This window comes from Eurytemora carolleeae, unplaced genomic scaffold (genome assembly GCF_000591075.1).
Source record: "Eurytemora carolleeae unplaced genomic scaffold, Eaff_2.0 scaffold416, whole genome shotgun sequence".
Classification (NCBI taxonomy): Eukaryota; Metazoa; Arthropoda; class Copepoda; order Calanoida; family Temoridae; genus Eurytemora; species Eurytemora carolleeae.
Window position 1 is genome coordinate 56,778 of NW_019396362.1, and position 20,340 is coordinate 77,117.

The window sequence follows — 20,340 nt, forward strand, 5'->3', positions numbered from 1 at the left end:
TAAATACTCTTCTCAATGTTATTTTAACCGTGTTCAAGGCTGGTTTATTTGATCACTCTTGTAAGTGTTTGTGTCTCAATTGTTTCAGTAAAAATTAAATAAATAATTTAAAAAATGGAAGATGGAATCATTTCTTACTAATTTTAATCAGTCACTTATTTTTTTGTTTTATCAAAAACTTGCATGGGAACGCAGTATTTTTCTCTTTAAAAGTCGACCTAATAAACCTTTCAGCCAAGCTAAAACATTCCCGTGGTTCTTCCTGGTTCCCTAATCAAAATTTAGGCGAATAGGTCAATGGGTTCCTGAGCTCGGGCAGCCGTAGTATATTTGAATTTCCGAGCCGGGTCAACGTTTCCGGTTCCAGTTTGTACTGTTCCTAGCTTTATGGACAGGACTAGCCCGTGCAACAAGGTTGACGCGGTCAGACTGTATGCTTCATGTCTGCTGAATTTACTTTTACCAAACGGGCAGATTTGCGTGTGATTTACATTGGACACACAAACAAACAAATAAATAGACAAACGGAGATTACTACTTTTTCATTATGAAAAACATATTTATTTAATTAAATAAAAATGTTGTTGGCACAAAAGTTAGTTAAAGAAATGATGAAATCAAGTGTCTAAGGAATCAAAGAATACCCTCCCCTCTTAAAAGTACACTTTCCCATCACTACAAAGTACGATCAGGTAAAAATTTCACAAAAACGTAATTGTAACATGTTACTAATTATAGTGACAATAATATCAACTTTTAGAAGTAACATGTTACAATTAAACTTATATTAGAAAGGAATTAAGTCTTTGCCACAAACTCAGATTTTCTAATCGCTATATCTTTACAACCCAATGTCGTAGACCTTTGATATTTCAAACTATGGATTTGGTTAGATCAAATGATCTAAGTTTGAAATATCAAAGGTTTACATCTTCAGGTTGCAAAATTATTGGCATTAGAAAATTTGAGTTTGTGGCAAAGACTCATTTCCCTGTACTTTATTTTTTTGTAAATTAAAGGTGGATTTTTAACAGTCTTAGTTGTTTTACTTTTTTCTAAAATGATAATTAAAATTTAAAATTTTTTTTCGAAAAAACCTCTTGTTTTATTAAATTATTGATTATTTTTTAAAGGATACCGTTATTAATTTTCGTTATCATTAATGGAGGGTTACTTGAAAATAATCCTTTAAATAATTACAACAAAAAGTGCTTGATATAATGGTTTAATTTATAAATCTTTTTAATCTGTGATAATGAAAAAATAGTAATTTCAAAATAGAAAGTTTAATAATGGTAATCAAAATAAGTTTACAATTGCTCAATTCTTGACAAAAACAGTAAATTTATGATAAACCGGGACACCAAGGACAAAAGTTTTGATTTAAATAATGTTTGAATTTTTAAAAATAGTTCTTAGGTTTTCTTCTGAAAGTCAATACAAACTCCCTATACCCTCATTCATATATTATACTTGGGGCTTAATATTCCATAGATGCATTCTTTCCTCCTACTGGCATGGAATAATCCCCCCCCCCCTTCTCCATGTAATTCTCCCCATAATCCCCCCTCCCTGTAATGACCCCCCCATCTCCAAACTTGAAAACAGTGCACAATATGGTGGTTAATAAACATTCTGTTTCTCATTTTAGCCTCGCTTGCCCTGATCCTTTGCACATTTAAACTTTTCAGAATTAGATTTCAACTTTTTATGATTTTTAAAAATCTTTCCAACCTTAAAACCCAGCAAACTTGACCATTAACTTTTTTTTATAATTACAACGTTTTTTAACTTCTTAAGCATGTAAGCAAAAGCGTTACAAAAAGAAAGCTAATTGTGAATAATATTTAAAAAAAGTAGATTAAATAGTTTTTTTTGCTTTTGAAAATTTTGGAGTTTTTTTCCTGATAAAGTAATTTCAAAAATATATCTACAGCGCTTTTTACTGCATTTGTATAGAGCATAACAATTTTAATAACCATGAACATTTTTCATAATAAAATCAAATAAAAAAATATCTGTTTTTCTAAATATTTGGGTCTAAAGAAGCACTCAAGCCTCTAATATCATGCATCTCTATTTGTGTGTCTCTAATCGGTTGGATTATAAAGTCAAAAAGTTTTTAAAAATAGTTTCGAAATACAATATGGTTTTTACGTAGTCCAGGTGATCGAGCAAGGGAAACGATCAAAATCCATCTTTTATGTGGTGTTAGGGTTTTCTTCATTAAGCGTTACAACTTACAATTTCAACCCTTTTCAGATTTAATGTCATTTGTTGAGCATTGGAATTTATCAATGTACTTATTTTGATTTTTATAAAACAAATGAAACAATAGATATTCATATTATTGTAGAAGTAATTTCAATTATTCTTGCATTTTTTGTGTCCATTCACGACAGTACTCTTCAACCTGTATCTGTCTATGCTGATTAAAATAAAAAAATTATTATTTTTAATTCTGGATTTTCCTTTAAATGGCAGATGCAGATTTAAACTGAAGAAACAATCTAGGAAATTGTCCGAATTCAACTATAGTTGCTTTAAGGGTTTAAAGGATACCATCGTGTATTGGACATAAATGTAGAGTTACATAAAATTACGTCTAAAATCTATTTAAAATAAATGCCGCGTTCTGTTAGTGAAGAAGTCCCGCTGTGAAGTTTTGATAGTAGAAAAGGAAGACGACAGATAGAAGAGTTGCGAGGAGAAGGAATCCGGTAAATAGTTTCTCTCCTCCACGCTTCTCAGGAGTGTACGTCATGTAGTTCCGAACTAGAAAATAAAAATATATATTTTTCAAACATTTATGTGTTAGGGATCAGTTTATTGGTTAATGTATAGGGTTTTTTCTTTAAATTTTTTAAATAATTAAGTATTTGCCACAAACTCTGATTTTCTATTGTATAAATCTCTACCATCGGATGGAGTAAACCTTTGATTTGATATATCTAACTTAGATAAATTCATAGTTTGAAATATCTGAGGTCTCCTACATTGAGTTGTAAAGATATAGGAATTCGAAAAAAAGTTCTTGGCACTAACTCAATTCATTTGTTAATAAATCTTTATATACTGCCTGTCTGTTTGTTTGTATCCAATAAACGCCAAAACGGCTGAACCGAAAAATTTGTTGTGGGACCTTGCGTGACCCCAAGGAATGTTTTTGGATCGAATTTTCAAAAATTTGCATTTAAAAAAATTAGATTTTTGAACATTTTAAAAATCCACGAACTTTTTTGTAAATTCCACGAAATTTTTGGTTGTTTTTGTTGTGCAATGTACACTAAGAGAACAAGTTCACAATTAAAATAAAAGAAATGCGCGAAGCTCCGTAAAAGCCTGTATAAAGCTTTATACATGTAAGTCGAACCTTAAAATTTGTCATGTCAGATAGAGAAAATTTTAACAATAAAAAAATGTATTTCAAGCATAAAATAGAAGTTTGAAAACTTTCTATCAGACCTTAATTTTCAGAATTAAACCCTTTTAAAGTTAGAAAATTGACGATATCATCCACATTCTTAAACAATAGGTTTAAAGAGTACTTATATAAATTGAATGTACCCCTCTTGGTGGAGGGTCAGGGTTGGAAATACGATTACAGTGCCTTTAAAGGGTGAGAAATAGGCGGTATACAGTCATTCATCTTTTCTAGAATATTCTTTCCATTTTTTTGTAAAATTTAATTATATTTTTGAAGTTTTACATGTTTAAGTATAATAATTAGTTTTTTACATTGTCAGTTGTGTTGACTAGGTTTCCATGTTTATTGTTAATATATAATTAAACTTGTAGAAAATACACAAACTTCCCTCTGATTGGTAATTCGAGTCTCTCGTAACTAGGGATGGGCAATACTCGATTTTTTTCTGTAGTTTTGACTGTTTTTGAGACACCTTGTGCCAAAAGATGACAAAGCAAAAAGCATCATTGGATTGAATTTTTCAAGGTCTTTCCAACGACAGAAAGAACAGCCATGTTGCTAAAGAAACTAATTAACTATCTATCTATCTATCTATCTATCTATCTATCTATCTATCTATCTATCTATCTATCTATCTATCTATCTATCTATCTATCTATCTATCTATCTATCTATCTATATAATATATCTATCTATCTATCTATCTATATATCTATTTACCTATCTATCTATCTATCTATCTATCTATCTATCTATCTATCTATCTACCTATTCATCTATCTATCCATCTATCTATATACATATATATATATATATATATATTAATCTATATGCTGACCCATGTATTCGCTGTCCATACTCTCTGTGCCCCCTGAATCCCTCTCCGCCTCTACAGCTTCAGATCTTGGATTGGATTCTGCACAAATGTTAAAATATAGGAACTTGAAAACAGTGCACAATATGGTGGTTAATAAACATTAGGGATAAGAAAAGAAATAGTTTTTCCCACAAACTGTGATTAATCAAGCCTCTCAGTTTGAAATATCAAAGACTAAAACCATCAGGTTGCAAAGTATAGGGATTAGAAAATAGACTTTGTGTCAAAAAATCAATTTATTAGATTTTGAGACGATTATTTAGTTTTAAAAAAACTAAAAGGGGGCTTTGAGAAAATTTGATTATGATGATTATAATTTATAAGGAATAAGTTATAATTTTTTTTTGACAGTGATAATCTATTCATTATATAATCATGATTCGTCAAGTATTTCCTTTACATTTTCAGAGCAATCCCTTTACATTTTCAGAGCAATCCCTTTAACTTTTCAGAGCAATCCCTTTACATTTTCAGAGCAATCTCTTTAACTTTCACTCTAAAGAAACTTTTTTTATTTCTTTATCATTGCAACCTGGTGGTGATAATCTTTGATATTTCTAACATCATATTGCAAAGTGGGTTTGATTATAACTTAAGAGAGAAATATTTATAAAAGATAATATATTTTTCTTTACAATGCCGAGGTCTAAACATTAATCACCCATAAAATGACCCAAAAACATAATTTACCATTTTATTCATTTTTTTTAGCTTTTTAAGTTTTTTTCATTGTATTCTTAAAGCCTTGTCTTATCAAGATTGTATCTAACTTTGTATAAACTTTGCCGATAAACTAGTTTGTTTGGCCATTCTAATAAGATAAAATGAAATTTTCCTATTTGACTTAAATTTGATCTTGCCAAAATAGAGTTTTTTATTTAGCGACTTAAAGATGACTTAAATCTACCAACAATGCATTTCTTTGAAAAAAAAATTTTCGACCAATAAAACAGACAAAAAACTTTTTTTGGTACAATAGATCAATGTGTTAAAAACAAAAACAAATAAACAAAACTAAAAATAAAATGAGAAATTGAACTAAAATATGATTCGCTTGATAGAACTTTTAATATACTACAAAACGCCCCTTAACTTCAATTCTCCCCCTCCTCTCTAAAACTTTATGCACCAGACCTTACATTATAATCTACCCAAAAGAAACTTTTCTTATTTTTTTTTTAAAAATCTATATTTTTTCCTGAATTCCAGCAAAGGCAACTTTTTCTTCTGTTAACATTTTTCATTATTATGTATTTAGTTTGAATTATTAATTCTAATTTTTAGTAGAAAATTATAAAAAAAGATGGATGATAAGAAACCCCGACACCTAGACGATAAATAGATAGATAAAAAAGAAATAAATAAGAATGCTAATATTGTAAATTGTATATACCTTTAGATATAAAGAAGATAAATAGATAGATAAACAAGTAATAAATAAGAATACTAATATTGTAAATTATATACTTTTAGATATAAAGAAAATAAGTTAATAGTTATAAAAGATACTTCACTCTATTTCCGCGTGTCCATATATACATACTTTGCTTGTTTGTCTGTCTGTTTTTTTGTATCCATTAAACGTCAAAATGGCCGAACCGATCGGGCTCAAATTTTGTGTGGGACATTGCGTGACCCCTGGATCATCGAATTTTCAAAAATTTGCCTATAACAAAATCCTACTTTCAAAAATATTTTAAAAATTTTAAAAATTCACGATTTTTTTTTATAAAATCCGCAAAGGAATTGAGTTTTTGCAACAAACTCTGATTTTCTAATTTCAATATCGTTGCAGCCCGGTGTCGTAGACCTTTAATATTTCAAACTATGAATGATATTAGATCAAATAATGTAAGTTTGAAATATCAAAGGTTTACATCATAAGGCTGCAAAGATATTGGTTTTACAAAAACTGAATTTGTGGCAAAGACTCAATTCCTTTATTGTTTCTTTTGTTTTACAATGTACACAAATAAAACATGTTCACAATTGAAATAAAAAATGGGTGCAAAGCGCCCGAAAAGCCTAGTATTTGAAAAGGCAGTTTAACTTCTTTGTGGGATGATTTATTTCTTTATGAGATAGTTGACATGCAGTATATTATATATTACATGAATTACGGTGGTTAAAATTATTATCTAGAAAAGTAAAAGTTTATTGCTAAGTCACTAGGGTCATTTGACATTTCGACCCTACTGCCTTAGAAATGTATTTTTTCTCTCTGATATAGGAATTTTAACCCTCGTATCATGCAGTTTATCATTTACTGCATATAAACTTTCCAATAGAAATACTTACGAGGAAGGATGCTTTTGGACGGCGGAAATACAGTGTGCAGAGCTGGGAACTTAAGAATGGTGGATATTGTGATTAATGCTTGATCCTTTCTTTTTCTTAATCTCGAGACTAACCTACTCTTGTGTTTGTATCCTGAAAAGTGAATAAAATTCAACCAATCAGAGTGGCGTATCAGAAGCCGGGGAAATTTTGAAATTTTGCGCGCCATTTAATGAGAGTTCCTTATTTAATTAGGATTAATATAAAGAGGCGGGAAGGACTCTCTCTACTTTTGAAAAAGTGGTCTTTGATTTTTTCTGTACTATAACCAAAAAAGAGTGGATTAAGCAAGAAATTAAAAGTGTCTATTCGGATTAAGCAGTCAGGATTAAAGGTATCCCATTCTAAAGTTCCCAGCTAAGGAAGGATTAGTTCGTAGCATTACGCCTGGTTCAGCTTCTTGGAACTGTAAACACAATTTAGAATGACTTCACAATTAAATATTTTTATTCACAATGGTACCCTTTATCTTTACCTGAGTAGCAATTGGATATATATCTTCAGTTTTTTATCGTTAATTAGTGTGACATTCTGCGAATTACCATCTTTTTTTCTATTGCATAAACCTGTAAGTCCCTCTTGTAGAAAACCCACAATTGAAAGTTTTGCAACAAAGAAATATATATCGTTAAGTATAGATGTAAGTTTCAGGGTACTATTAGTAATCGGATATACCATTCTATATATAAAGGGTCCCACAGATGCAGCCCCTTTAAATCTATTGACTTTCCCATAATGTAATAAGAAACTTAGAGCTTAAACTTTTTTTCAACGTTTTTGAAAGCTTGATGACTGACGAGGTCAACAAACTCAACGATTAGACATTTTATTCATTAGCTGAAAATATAAAACACTTAAAAATTCTAAATTCTAAATTGATATTTAGAATAAAGTGAGGTCTGGCTCAATATAACAGTTCCGAACTAATTTCCCCTGAATTAATGATCATGCAATAGTGCCTGACAGATAAACATTGCATTTATAAAGAATATTTTTGCAATATCTATTATTCAATAATTCTACCAATCAAAAAGCTTCTTAAGATTAAATAAGGCCGGATGATTTAAAAACAATAATAATAATAATAATAATAAAATAATAATAATATTTATAATAATAATAATAATAATAATAATAATAATGATAATGATGAAAAATGTCCCTGGAGTGTTTAAGTGTTGGTGAAGAATTAAAAGGATTGATTCCATATTCAACCATTTCGTAGGAGTCAATTGACTCCCATCCTTCTCCTCCTCCTTCTCCTTCTTTCTCTCCTTCTTCATCTACTCCTTCGCTAACTATCTCACTGGTTTCAAAAATTTAATTATTTTTTTTTTAATCTACTTATTATTTTTAATTTCATGACGCACGTCTCAAACTTTATTGTAATTATTTCTTATAAAAGTAAGAAAGAAAAGTTTAGAAAAAATGTGCCTTTGCTTGTATAAGGTTATAAACCGGTCCTACACTAATTCGGAGAGGATCACAGCATTTACCCGGATTAAATTCAAATCAAAACTAAATCGGGTTTTAAGACTTTTAGTTGACAGCAAGGTACTAATACAAGGAAAGTTATTTCAAAGGTGTGCGCATCTTTTGTTTTGCAGTGTACTGTCTTTGGGCGGAAAAGTAAACACAAGACGGATGTCACAGCCTGGATATGGAATCCATTTTCACGAAAATAATCAATGAAATATTCTGGTCATAGGAAACTAATATGTGAATTTTAAAAATTGTTAAAATTAAATGCTTTTAACAACCTCGGATACTAAACGAACACTGATGCATCTATTCTTGTTTACAAGGTCCGCCCAGAGAGAACTGGTTTCACTATGTACGCAAAGTATACGCGACCGCAATTAACTTTCCTTGCATTAGTACCTTGTTTGACAGTATAAATAGTAAGAAAATGTTTATCATTTTTGGCGGAAATAAGTGCAAAATAAAATTCAACTTTTTATTTTTAAGGAAGTTTGAAACTTCAAACTTATCATTGTTTCTGGACAAATATATATATTTTCTAAAAATCTTTTGTATTGTGGTCGTTATGGCGAGGAAACAAGTTGAAAACATAAAAAAATCGTTAAACAAAGGAATCGTTTTCGGTTTAAAACTTTTATTCTGAATCCTAAAGGAGTTGTCCAGTGTCCACCTAATAAGCAACCTCACAATTAAAGATTAATATGTCCGATTCAGAATGGTAACCTTTAAAACTTTGTATAAATTGAGGATCACATGATATTAAATCGGACGGTTTAATTTTTATATTGATTTTGGTGACTTACTAAACCACTTTTATTTTGAAAATTATCAATAGAAATTTTAAATTTTAGGTTTAGATTAGAAAATATAATTTTAGTGTAAGCTTATTGTTAATCTGAACAATTTTGAGAAAACTATTTTCTAATTTTACTTTCAACTAATTTTAACTTAATCAAATAGTAAGGGTTTTTTGCTTTAAATATCTTACTTGAAGATGGTACATGTATTGTACTGTACTGCACTTTACTGTCACATGTCACTTAAATAAAGACGCCACGTTGACACGGACCGCCCTGCCCATGCAGCTTGGGCGAGATTTACAAATCGCACACCTGCATACACCTGCATACACCTGCATACAGCTGTATATTTCGAGCTAATCAATCAATCAAGGTGTAAATTTCGAGCTAATCAACCAATCGAGGTGTATATTTCGATCTAATCAACCAATCGAGGTGTATATTTCGAGCTAATCAATCAATCGAGGTGTATATTTTGAGCTAATCAATCAATCGAGATGTATATTTCGAGCTAATCAATCAATTGAGGTGTACATTTCGAGCTAATCAATCAATCGAGGTGTATATTTAGAGCTAATCAATCAATCGAGGTATATATTTTGAGCTAATAAATCAATCGAGGTGTATATTTCGAGCTAATCAATCAATCGAGGTGTATGTTTCGAGCTAATCAATCAATCTAGGTGTATATTTCGAGCTAATCAATCAATCGAGGTGTATATTTCGAGCTAATTAATCAATCGAGGTGTATATTTTGAGCTAATAAATCAATCGAGGTGTATATTTTGAGCTAATCAATCAATTGAGGTGTATATTTCGAGCTAATCAATCAATCGAGGTGTATATTTCGAGCTAATCAATCAATCGAGGTGTATATTTCGAGCTAATCAATCAATCGAGGTGTATATTTCGAGCTAATCAATCAATCGAGGTGTATATTTCGAGCTAATCAATCAATCGAGGTGTATATTTCGAGCTAATCAATCAATCGAGGTGCATATTTTGGGGTTTATTATTGTCTGCACAACTCTCCACAGTGTGTCCAGAGGGTCCGGGGAGGGAGCGTAGCAAGAACTTAGTCTCAGTAATTATGGAGATTCTAATATTGCGTTTTTTTAGGCATTGAACACTTTCCATCGAGAGGCACCAAGTTGTCAGATGCGTCAACCCAGAATTTTTCTCTACCTGATCTGTGCTTACTGGGCAGTCTACACCTAGCCAACATCCTCCCNGGATGGCTGCACTTGCATATATGTGCAGTGGGAAAAAGCAGGGAAGGTTTTCTCTTGCTGCAGATCTTAGTTTTATAAATTAATGGTGGGAAACGCAGAGAAAAGAAGAGAAGCTAGAAATTTGACGAAAAAATTAATTCCATTAAAATCACCAATTCTTTATTCCTAATGTTTACTTATTAAGTGCTTCATTGTTTATTCTCAATTCATCATTGTTATTCATACTGTATCATTGATTATTCCTAATGACTTTGATTATTCCTAATGTATCATTGTTTATTCCTAATGTATCATTGTTTATTCCTAGTGCATCATTTTTTTCCTAATGTATTATCATTTATTCATAATGCATCATTGATTTTTCCTAATGCATAATTGTTTATTCCTAGTGCATCATTGATTATTTCTAATACATAATTGTTTATTCCTAATGTATCATTGTTTATTCCTAGTGCATCATTTTTGTTCCTAATGTATTATCATTTATTCATAATGCATCATTGATTTTTCCTAATGCATAATTGTTTATTCCTAGTGCATCATTGATTATTTCTAATGCATAATTGTTTATTCCTAATGTATCATTGTTTATTCCTAGTGCATCATTTTTGTTGTAAATAAACAATCCAATATTAGGTAATACAGTGAAGTAGGGTTCCAATCTAACCAAGTAAACAAAAATAAATGATGAGCAAATTTACGGGATACTAGGAATCAAAAATAGATAGATAGATAGATAGATAGATAGAAATGCTGAATAGATAGATAGTTGATATACAGGCATATCCTGTTGGGACTAGAAAACATTTCACAGAGAGGACATTTTATAGATAAGACATCTCCAATCAACCGGATTTGTTCATCCACTCCTCCAATTATTCCTTCTGGTGATTTTCTCCCATAACCCCCCCCCCCCCCAACCTTAAAAGTTGACTCCAACACTAGAATTTAACATTGTTTTCATAAATATTTAGAAGTTTTCTAGAGGTGTAGAGTAGAAACATCTAGAAGTTTTCTAGAGGTGTAAAGTAGATACATCTAGAAGTTTTATAGAGATGTAGAGTAGATACATCTAGAAGTTTTCTTGAGGTGTAGAGTAGACACATCTAGAAGTTTTCTAGAGGTGCAGAGTAGACACATCTAGATGTTTTCTAGAGGTGTAGTGTATAAACATCTAGAAGTTTTCTAGAGGTGTAAAGTAGATACATCTAGAAGTTTTATAGAGATGTAGAGTAGATACATCTAGAAGTTTTCTTGAGGTGTAGAGTAGACACATCTAGAAGTTTTCTAGAGGTGCAGAGTAGACACATCTAGAAGTTTTCTAGAGGTGTAGAGTAGACAAATCTAGATGTTTTCTAGAGGTGTAGAATATACACATCTAGAATTTTTCTAGAGGTGTAGAATAGACACATCTAGATGTTTTTTAGAGGTGTAGAGTAGACACATCTACACGTTTTCTAGAGGTGTATAGTAGAAACATCTAGAAATTTTCTAGAGGTGTAGAGTAGACATATCTAGACGTTTTCTATGTAGGTGTAGAGTAGAAACATTTAGAAGTTCTCTAGAGGTGTAGAGTAGAAACATCTAGACGTTTTCTGAGATGTAGAGTAGATACATCTAGAAGTTTTCTAGAGATGTAGAGTAGAAACATCTAGAAGTTTCTAGAGGTGTAGAGTAGACAAATCTACAAGTTTTCTATGGAGGTGTAGAGTAGACACATCTAGAAGTTTTCTAGAGGTTTAGAGTAGAAACATCTAGAAGTTTTCTATCAAGGTGTAGAGTAGAAACATGTAGACGTTTAATAGAGGTGTAGAGTAGACACATCAAGACGTTTTATTGAGATGTAGTGTAGATACATCTAGAAGTTTTCTAGAGATGTAGAGTAGACACATCTAGAAGTTTTCTAGAGGTGTAGAGTAGACACATCTAGATGTTTTCTAGAGGTGTAGAGTAGACACATCTACACGTTTTCTAGAGGTGTATAGTAGAAACATCTAGAACTTTCCTAGAGGTGTAGAGTAGACACATCTAGACGTTTTCTATGTAGGTTTAGAGTAGAAACATCTAAAAGTTTTCTAGAGTTGCAAAGTAGAAACATCTAGACTTTTCTAGAGGTGTAGAGTAGATACATCTAGAAGTTTTCTAGAGGTGTAGAGTAGACACATCTAGAAGTTTTCTAGAGGTGTAAAGTAGACACATCTAAATGTTTTCTAAATGTGTAGAGTAGACACATCTAGAAGTTTTCTATGGAGGTGTATAGTAGAAACATCTAGAATTTTTCTGTGGAGGTGTATAGTAGAAACATCTAGAAGTTTTCTATCGAGTTGTAGAGTAGACAGATCTAGAAGTTTTCTAGAGGTATAAAGTTTTCTATCGAGTTATAGAGTAGACACATCTAGAAGTTTTCTAGAGGTATGGAGCAGATTCATCTAGAAGTTTTTAACTACTTTATTCTAGTTTTCTCTTTATACAAACTTACCATTAGATGAGGTTTTGTATGGCACTATGGTTTAGAGTAATTGAATTCCTAATGTATTATCATTTATTCATAATGCATCATTGATTTTTCCTAATGCATAATTGTTTATTCCTAGTGCATCGTTGATTATTTCTAATGCATAACTGTTTATTCCTAATGCATCAATGATTGTTCCTATTGCATCATTGATTATTTCTAATGCATAATTGTTTATTCCTAGTGCATCATTGTTTATTCCTAGCGCATTATTGTTTATTCTTCCTAGTGCATTATCATTTATTCATGGTGCATTATTGTTTATTCCTAGTGCATCATTGTTTATTCCTAGTACATCATTGTTTATTCCTAGTACATCATTGTTTATTCCTAGTGCATCATTGTTTATTCCTAATGCGTCATTGTTTGTTCCTAGTGCATCATTGTTTATTCTAAATGTATTAATATTTACTCCAGATGCATCATTGTTATTCCTAAGGCATCAATGTTTGTGTCTTTTGAATTAGTGTTTATTCCTAGTGCATTAATATTTACTCCTGATGCATCATCGTTATTCCTAATGCATCAATGTTTGTTCCTTTTGAATTAGTGTTGATTCCTAGTGCATTCGTGTTTATTCCTAATGCATCACTATTTTTTCCTAATGCATCATTGTTTATTTCTAGTGCATCAGTGTTTATTACTAATGTATAAGTGTTTTTTCCAAACGCATCATTGTTATTCCTAATGTATCATTTTTTCCCTGGTGCATCATTGTTTTTTCCATTCTGAACTAATAATGCATCATTTTTAGTTCCTACACACGAAGTTTAGTTTACAATTTTCATGAATGTTCTACATTTTCACAAAATTTCGGAAATTTTTGGTCAGGGACATGTGACAAGAAACTATATTTGACGCGACAAATTTTTGTAGAATAATAATAGTATATATTTTTATTAAAAATTCCTCGCACCTGCCCAACAAACAAACAGACAAGGAATAAAATGTTTTTTTTAAAGTAAAACGATGAATAAGAGAATGAAAAATGAAAACAGTCGATTGAGAATCCAGATTCTTATAAATCTTCTATTGCGCAGTACATTAGATTTGCAATAACTATTGCTAAAGTACTTTACTTCTCACATTGTAAAAGTCCCACACTACTTTTTAACACTCTCATCTATATATAAATTTGGCTTGTCTGTCTGGGTGTCTGTTTGTCTGTTTGTTTGTTTGTATCCAATAAACGTCAAAACGGCTGAACCGATTGGGTCCAAAATTTTTGTGGGACATCACGTGACCACAGGGAAGGTTTATAAATGATTAAAATTTTAAATATTTGTCTCCATCAAAATTCGATCTTCATTATTTTTTTGAAAATTTTGAAAATCCACGAAATTTTTTGTGAAAATCAGCGAATTATTTTTGTTTTGTTTTACGATGTACACAAAAAGAACATGTTCACAATTAATTTAGAAGATGGGCGCGAAGCGCCCTCTAAGGCTATTCTATATATAAATTTGGCTTGTCTATTTGTCTGTTTGTATACAATAAACGTCAAAACGGCTGAACCTATCAGGCCCAAATTTTTTGTGGCACCTCGCGTTATCCCAGGGAAGGTTTACGAATGATAAACATTTTAAAAATGTGTTTTAAAGGTTTTTAATTTTGTAAAAAAATTTGAATTCTTGAAAATCCTTGAATTTTTTTTTAAAAATCCGCAAAAGTTTTTTTCTTCTTTGTGTTTAAATGTAAACAAAAAGAACATGTTTACAATTTAAATAGAAGATGGGCGCGAAGCGCTCTAAAACTCTAGTATACTGTAAATTTGCTGTAAAATTATTGTAAATTTACTGTAAAATAACTGTAAATTTACTGTAAAATTACTTGACAATTCAAATTCAGGAGATTATACGCAGTACAATTAATTACTAATAAAAAATGGCACTGTAAAAAATCTGTTCAATATAAAGAAATAGATATATTTACATTTTTTTCTTAAAAATGTATATACGCAAAAAGCGCGAGGGAAAAGTGTAAAAAATATACACTAAATGGGAAAAGTGTAAAAAATATACACTGAATGGGAAAAGTGTAAAAAATATAAACTAAATGGGAAAAGTGTAAAAAATATACACTAAATGGGAAAAGTGTAAAAAATATACACTAAATGGGAAAAGTGTAAAAAATATACACTGAATGGGAAAAGTGTAAAAAATATACACTGAATGGGAAAAGTGTAAAAATTATACACTGAATGGGAAAAGTGTAAAAAATAAACACTAAATGGGAAAAAAAAATTTTATACGGTTTGTAAAGTAATAAAATGTTTCACACATAAAACTTATTATGATTTGAATTCTGTTAAGAAGCCATTGAAAGTTAGGTTTAGAGAAGAATTAATCCGTGAAGATTAAAAACAAAACAAATCTAATCAAAATAATATTTGTAACTAATTAAGAATTTGAAATTTAAAATAAAGTCAAAAACGTTGCGTTTGTATTTTCTTTATTCAAAAAAATATATTAGAAAAATGTTTTAAACTGAAAAAAATCATATTAACAGTGAAACAACAATTCTTCACCTTTTGAACCTGTAAGAAGAAACAGTTTTTAGAAAAGGAATTTTTTTCTTCTTTTTAAAGAATTTAAAACTAAATTTTAATTCTCTTGTTTTTGTTTGTTAAAGAAAATAAATACTTTTACTTCTAAATTCTAAATAGGAAAACGAATTTACTAATCTTTTGTATGAAAAAAATCGTAACTTTTATAAACGGTGATTTATCTATTAAAATACACAACTATAGACTACAGATACAAAACAGAAAATTACACCAATGGGTTCATCCCCTTCTAGGATTATGTGCTACATGTGTGCGATATATTAATATAAATTCTTCATCATAAAACATTCCTTTACGCGTTGAGTAATTTATTTTGGCTCTTCTCAGCATTTATTTACTAGGCGGAAGCAATTTACGCAATTTACGCAATTTACGCCATTCCGGTGGAGAGGCCCGCAATTTGATAATTCGAACACAACTACTCACAAAGTACATATTGTCTATAGATATTTTCAGTCATATTTTTATCTATAATTCAAAGTTAGTCTAAAATGGCGTAAAAGACTTCATCTACTTTAAGATAAACGTATAAAACTAGGCTTCTTCTATTTTAATTGTGAGCATGTTTTCTTTGTGTAACTTGTAAAACAAAAACAAACAAAAATTTCGTAGAATTTATAAAAAAAACTTCGTGGATTTAAATTTTTTTTAAAAAAGAATTTTTATGGAAATTTTTTGAAATTTCGATCATCCATAAACCTTCCCTAGGGTCACGTGATGTCCCACAAAAAATCGTGGCCCGATCGGTTCAGCCGTTTTGACGTTTATTGGATACAAGTTTTAATCTGAAATAACACTTTTTAAAGTTGCAGAAAGAAAGAAAGGAAATTTTCCAATTTTGAAAAAGGAGAAATAATAAAATCCAATGACTAGAGGAAGTATGAAGCTAATAAGAGGAGGTTAGAATTAAAAATAAAGTAATTAAAAGCATAAATTGTACTATAAGTGTGATTAAAATTAGTTTGGTTTCCACCGGAGAAATATTGATTGGTTGGTTCAAACTAGACTTTCCAGCTAAATGGAAAAATCGTTCCTCACAAATCTTTTTGCAACGCAAATTTTGTATTTCGCACAAACTGCACCGGGTGCGCAAACAAAAATGTGAAAACTAAGACAAATATTTTCTATGAAAAAAAAGTTTTTTGCACAATTTTCTAGCAAATCTTAAGCGATCTTTTTTTTAGCTTGCCTTCGCAAAATTAACTTTTCTTCTTGTAGAAACCCTAGTTCAAACGCGAAAAAGATCATAATGACAATAATCTTAATAATTTTAGGGTTTAAATGTATTAATTCTGTCAGTTTATAAGCTCTCTATTCTAGTGCCTATAATGTCTGCAACTATATTCCCGGAAATTGCGTAGTTTCGGAACATGTACTCTCTCATCTGTGAGATATCAACAGTTGGTTTCCCTTCAGTTGATTTCCTATACTTGCGTGTAAAAGATCCAACTCTTAGCGCTGAGATTTATTGGTATTTGAAATCAACATGAGTTTATAGTAGGAGCTGGATACTAATTTTGTACTTTAAATGCTGCAGTACAATACTGCAGTTCTTAATTCATGTACTAAATGCGAACCGCCGTTAATGAATATTATGTCTGCGTAACAGCACAGTTAGCACAGAAGTATCATTGACGCGTCTGATAAGCCGGTACATGTCGTTTGAAAGTGCTTAATGTCGCAACCTTTATGTACATGATGCACAGTGGGCTTAGAGTAGGGCGTTATCTCAATCTTTTTTGCTATACAAATTGGCATAACTTTATGGCTTGTGTAAAATGTAAATTCGAGCGATAACGAATAATAAAAACCATTGTTTAAGTAAAAAAACTAATGTAATTAATTAATTTATTGCAGAAATACAAATCGATGTTTGGTCTAGTCTATGTAAACCCACTGTGGACATTTGATACTGCATAAATTCTACAGCTCGATTGATTGATTGCTCAATTGGTCTTCGTACTTTATTTATTAAAAAATAAGTGTGTAGGTTTCTATTCTTAAAAAAATATTTTTCTTATATTGTGTTGAAGTAGATCTCTCTAAATACATTATACATGAAAAGAATTGAAAAACATAAACATTTTTGAACCATGTCTCATTCACATAAACATTTTTGAACCATGTCTCATTCACATAAAACAACAATGTTTCCTAAAGTTTGTTGAGAAGTAAGACGATTTACTGAAAAGGGAATTATCGTGAAAATTTAAAGGAATAAACTGAGTTCTGACTAATACGTAAATACAAGTGATATCGATTCAAAGATTCACAATGATAACGTTAAACCTTTCTCTGGGTAAAAATGATGGAAATTTCCTTTTTTCCTTTCGAAAATGTATCATTTTCAATTGTCCAGACTGAATAGCGACGATATCTCTATAGTTGATACTCAGATAAAGTAAATAGAAACTGTTGTGAATCGGTCAGGTAACTAACTCATTGACAAATATTTCTTAAAGTTCTTGAAAAGGCTGTGAAGCTGTAAATACTAATAAATAAACCAAACCAAATAATTCTATGACGTCAGACAAAGTTGTACTTCATAATTCTCCAATCCTTGAATAAATTATGCAAATCTATTTTGTAATCCCCCCCCCCCCCTCCTGCCCTGTATTCCGAATATTATCATTTATCATATTTTATTAATTATTTAATCAAATTAATTGATTTACAAAATAATTAAATTTTCCTGAATTCGTTGTCGAAGCAAGTGCTTTTTAGAGAGGATTTGAGAGGGACATCTTTCTTTTTCCCATTCTCCTCTCCTTGTAGTAAACCAAGAATAATTCAACCATTTTCATTCATCGAATAAATGTAGAATAATAAAACAAAACTAAAAAACTTTGAACTTGAGAAAAGCGTTTGACTAAATGACTTATCTATGCATAAATTTGTTTTATTTATTTATTTAAAAATTCATCAATTTATTAATTTATTAATTCACAAATTCATCAATTCCTCAATATATCTAGTTCATGAATTTAGCAACTCATCAGTTCATAAATTCTTAATTGTATATGGAAGTGAATTGAAGTTGATGATGGGGAAGATGTATGAGCTTAGTGCAGTGTAATCTTCAATAATTTGTATTCTATAGTTTACACTGTCTAATATAGTAGATATATAAAATATATATTACGAGTATATAGCATAGAAACAAGGATAAACTGATCGGAAGCAAGATGATGTACAAAATATATGTGTATTTACGCATATATATATTCAGGGTCTTCAAAATATGTGTGTATATACAACTCCCCCGTTCCCCACCTTCCCTCTATGTATTTCCATGTCCTGTCCATTATGAATCTCAAAATCACTAATTTGAACATCTCTCCCTTTAACTGAATCTCTTTGTACTCCTTGAATCTCATCACTAGTTGAAGATAAAGATCTCGCTTTATCTGAGAGATTAAAGTTTAAAGTTCTAATCTCCTGAGCCCCATATCTAGATATCTCAAATCTATTATCACTTAGGGTTGAGATAGTTTGGGTCTCAGCGTTTCTTGTACTTTTCTGCCTTGAGGTGTCTATCCGTTCTAGAGGAGTCAAACCATCAGTAAAATTAAGAATAATTATTAATATACCCCCCCCCCCCTTCAGCTTAATCCCTCCCCCCAAGTCTGAGTATTCTTCTTGCATTAAAAGAAATGCACACGTAATAAAAATAAAGAATCTCATTTCTTTTCTCAAACATTTTTATGGTAATAGGCATTTTCAGCCAATCTTGAAGGAATGAAATTCTCATAAAAAAAGTGGTTACATGGTTGTAATTGTTTTTCAGCCACCATTAGTGCAAAAATTCATAATGACATTTTTCTTTAAAAACTTCAAAAATTGCGCAAAAATTATAAAATAAATAAAAGGAAGTAATATTTCGGACAAAAACGTCTTTTTAGCTGAATTTATAAAACCAAAGATACTTGAAACTATGAATTTTGTTAAATCAAATAATCTAAGTTTGAAATATTAAAGGTTTATACCATCATGCTTCAAAAGATAAATAGGTAAGAAAATTAGTAAAATATGACTACAGGGATCACCTATTTTTAATTCTTTAAGAAAAAAAAGAATGTTCTATGTATTTTTTTACAAAGATGTTGATATGAAAAACACAATGAAATGATGGTTTAAACATTTTTTGTGGTTCCTACAGAGATTACTTGTTTTACTATTTATTAAAAAAACTAATATTTTGATACACCCTGTGCTGCATAAATGTATTTTTACTGAATAAAGATATTTTTCAAAGTGTTTTTTTTATCATTTTGATAAATGTTATGGATATTGTGGGATAATAGAGATATTCTCGGCCAAACTTTTTTACATCTATTTACACACAGAGTAGACAGTTTAGTTAGCCTACTCAAACTTTATACAATATATATATATAATACTTTCAAAACTTTTAGAATAGTTTCTGATATCAAATGAAGTATTTTTAAACATTCTTTGGTTTAATAATATTTTTTCTTAGAAATTTGATTTTCTTACAAGTTTTAACATAATATTTTTGCTGGAAAGTCTGTTTTCCACGTATTTAAAGTACTTTTTGAAAACATTGTGATTATTAATTGTTGAAAAAATGATTAACACCTCTATTATTTAGATATTTTGTGTCTGTAATGATTGTACTTAATATTGTTGTTCTTATTATTATATTAATTATTTTTAATGATGTATTCCTAATGAGAAACTGTATTGTGTAGAGGAGAGACGAGAATTAGGAGATTTGAACTCACTTCAATTTAATATTTAAACTAAAATATTTATAAACATTACTCCCCCCCCTTAAACTCCCCTTCCCCATTCTACTTTCGAAGAAATCACTCTAAAAAAATCACCGCAAATAACTTATGGCCATAAATTTCACTTTTTTCTGCATCCTTCATTCTTATATAATTTATGTAAATTATATACATACAAAACATCAAAATACAATACATACAATACAGTACATACAATACAATACAATACAATAAATACAATACAGTACATACAATACAATACAATAAATACAATACAATCATTACATACAATACATACTATACATACAATAAATACTAAACAATACATACAATACATACAATGCAATACATAC

The 20,340-nt window shown here is 30.2% G+C and overlaps 1 protein-coding gene across 1 annotated transcript in view; it reads right to left on the bottom strand.

Moving 5' to 3' along the window:
- Positions 1–1,586: 1,586 nt before the first annotated feature.
- The window catches only part of LOC111701736 (uncharacterized), a 28,558-nt gene continuing 9,804 nt past the window's right edge, over positions 1,587–20,340 (bottom strand). Inside the window, exons 6-12 of the mRNA XM_023473145.1 lie at positions 19,925–19,980; positions 18,510–18,778; positions 9,236–9,255; positions 7,804–7,947; positions 5,503–5,531; positions 4,266–4,343; positions 1,587–2,775 (exon numbers count right to left, since the gene is read on the bottom strand). Of these exons, the coding sequence (XP_023328913.1) occupies positions 2,639–2,775; positions 4,266–4,343; positions 5,503–5,531; positions 7,804–7,947; positions 9,236–9,255; positions 18,510–18,778; positions 19,925–19,980 (733 nt within the window). The 3' untranslated portion in view covers positions 1,587–2,638. The remainder of the gene's footprint in view (positions 2,776–4,265; positions 4,344–5,502; positions 5,532–7,803; positions 7,948–9,235; positions 9,256–18,509; positions 18,779–19,924; positions 19,981–20,340) is intronic.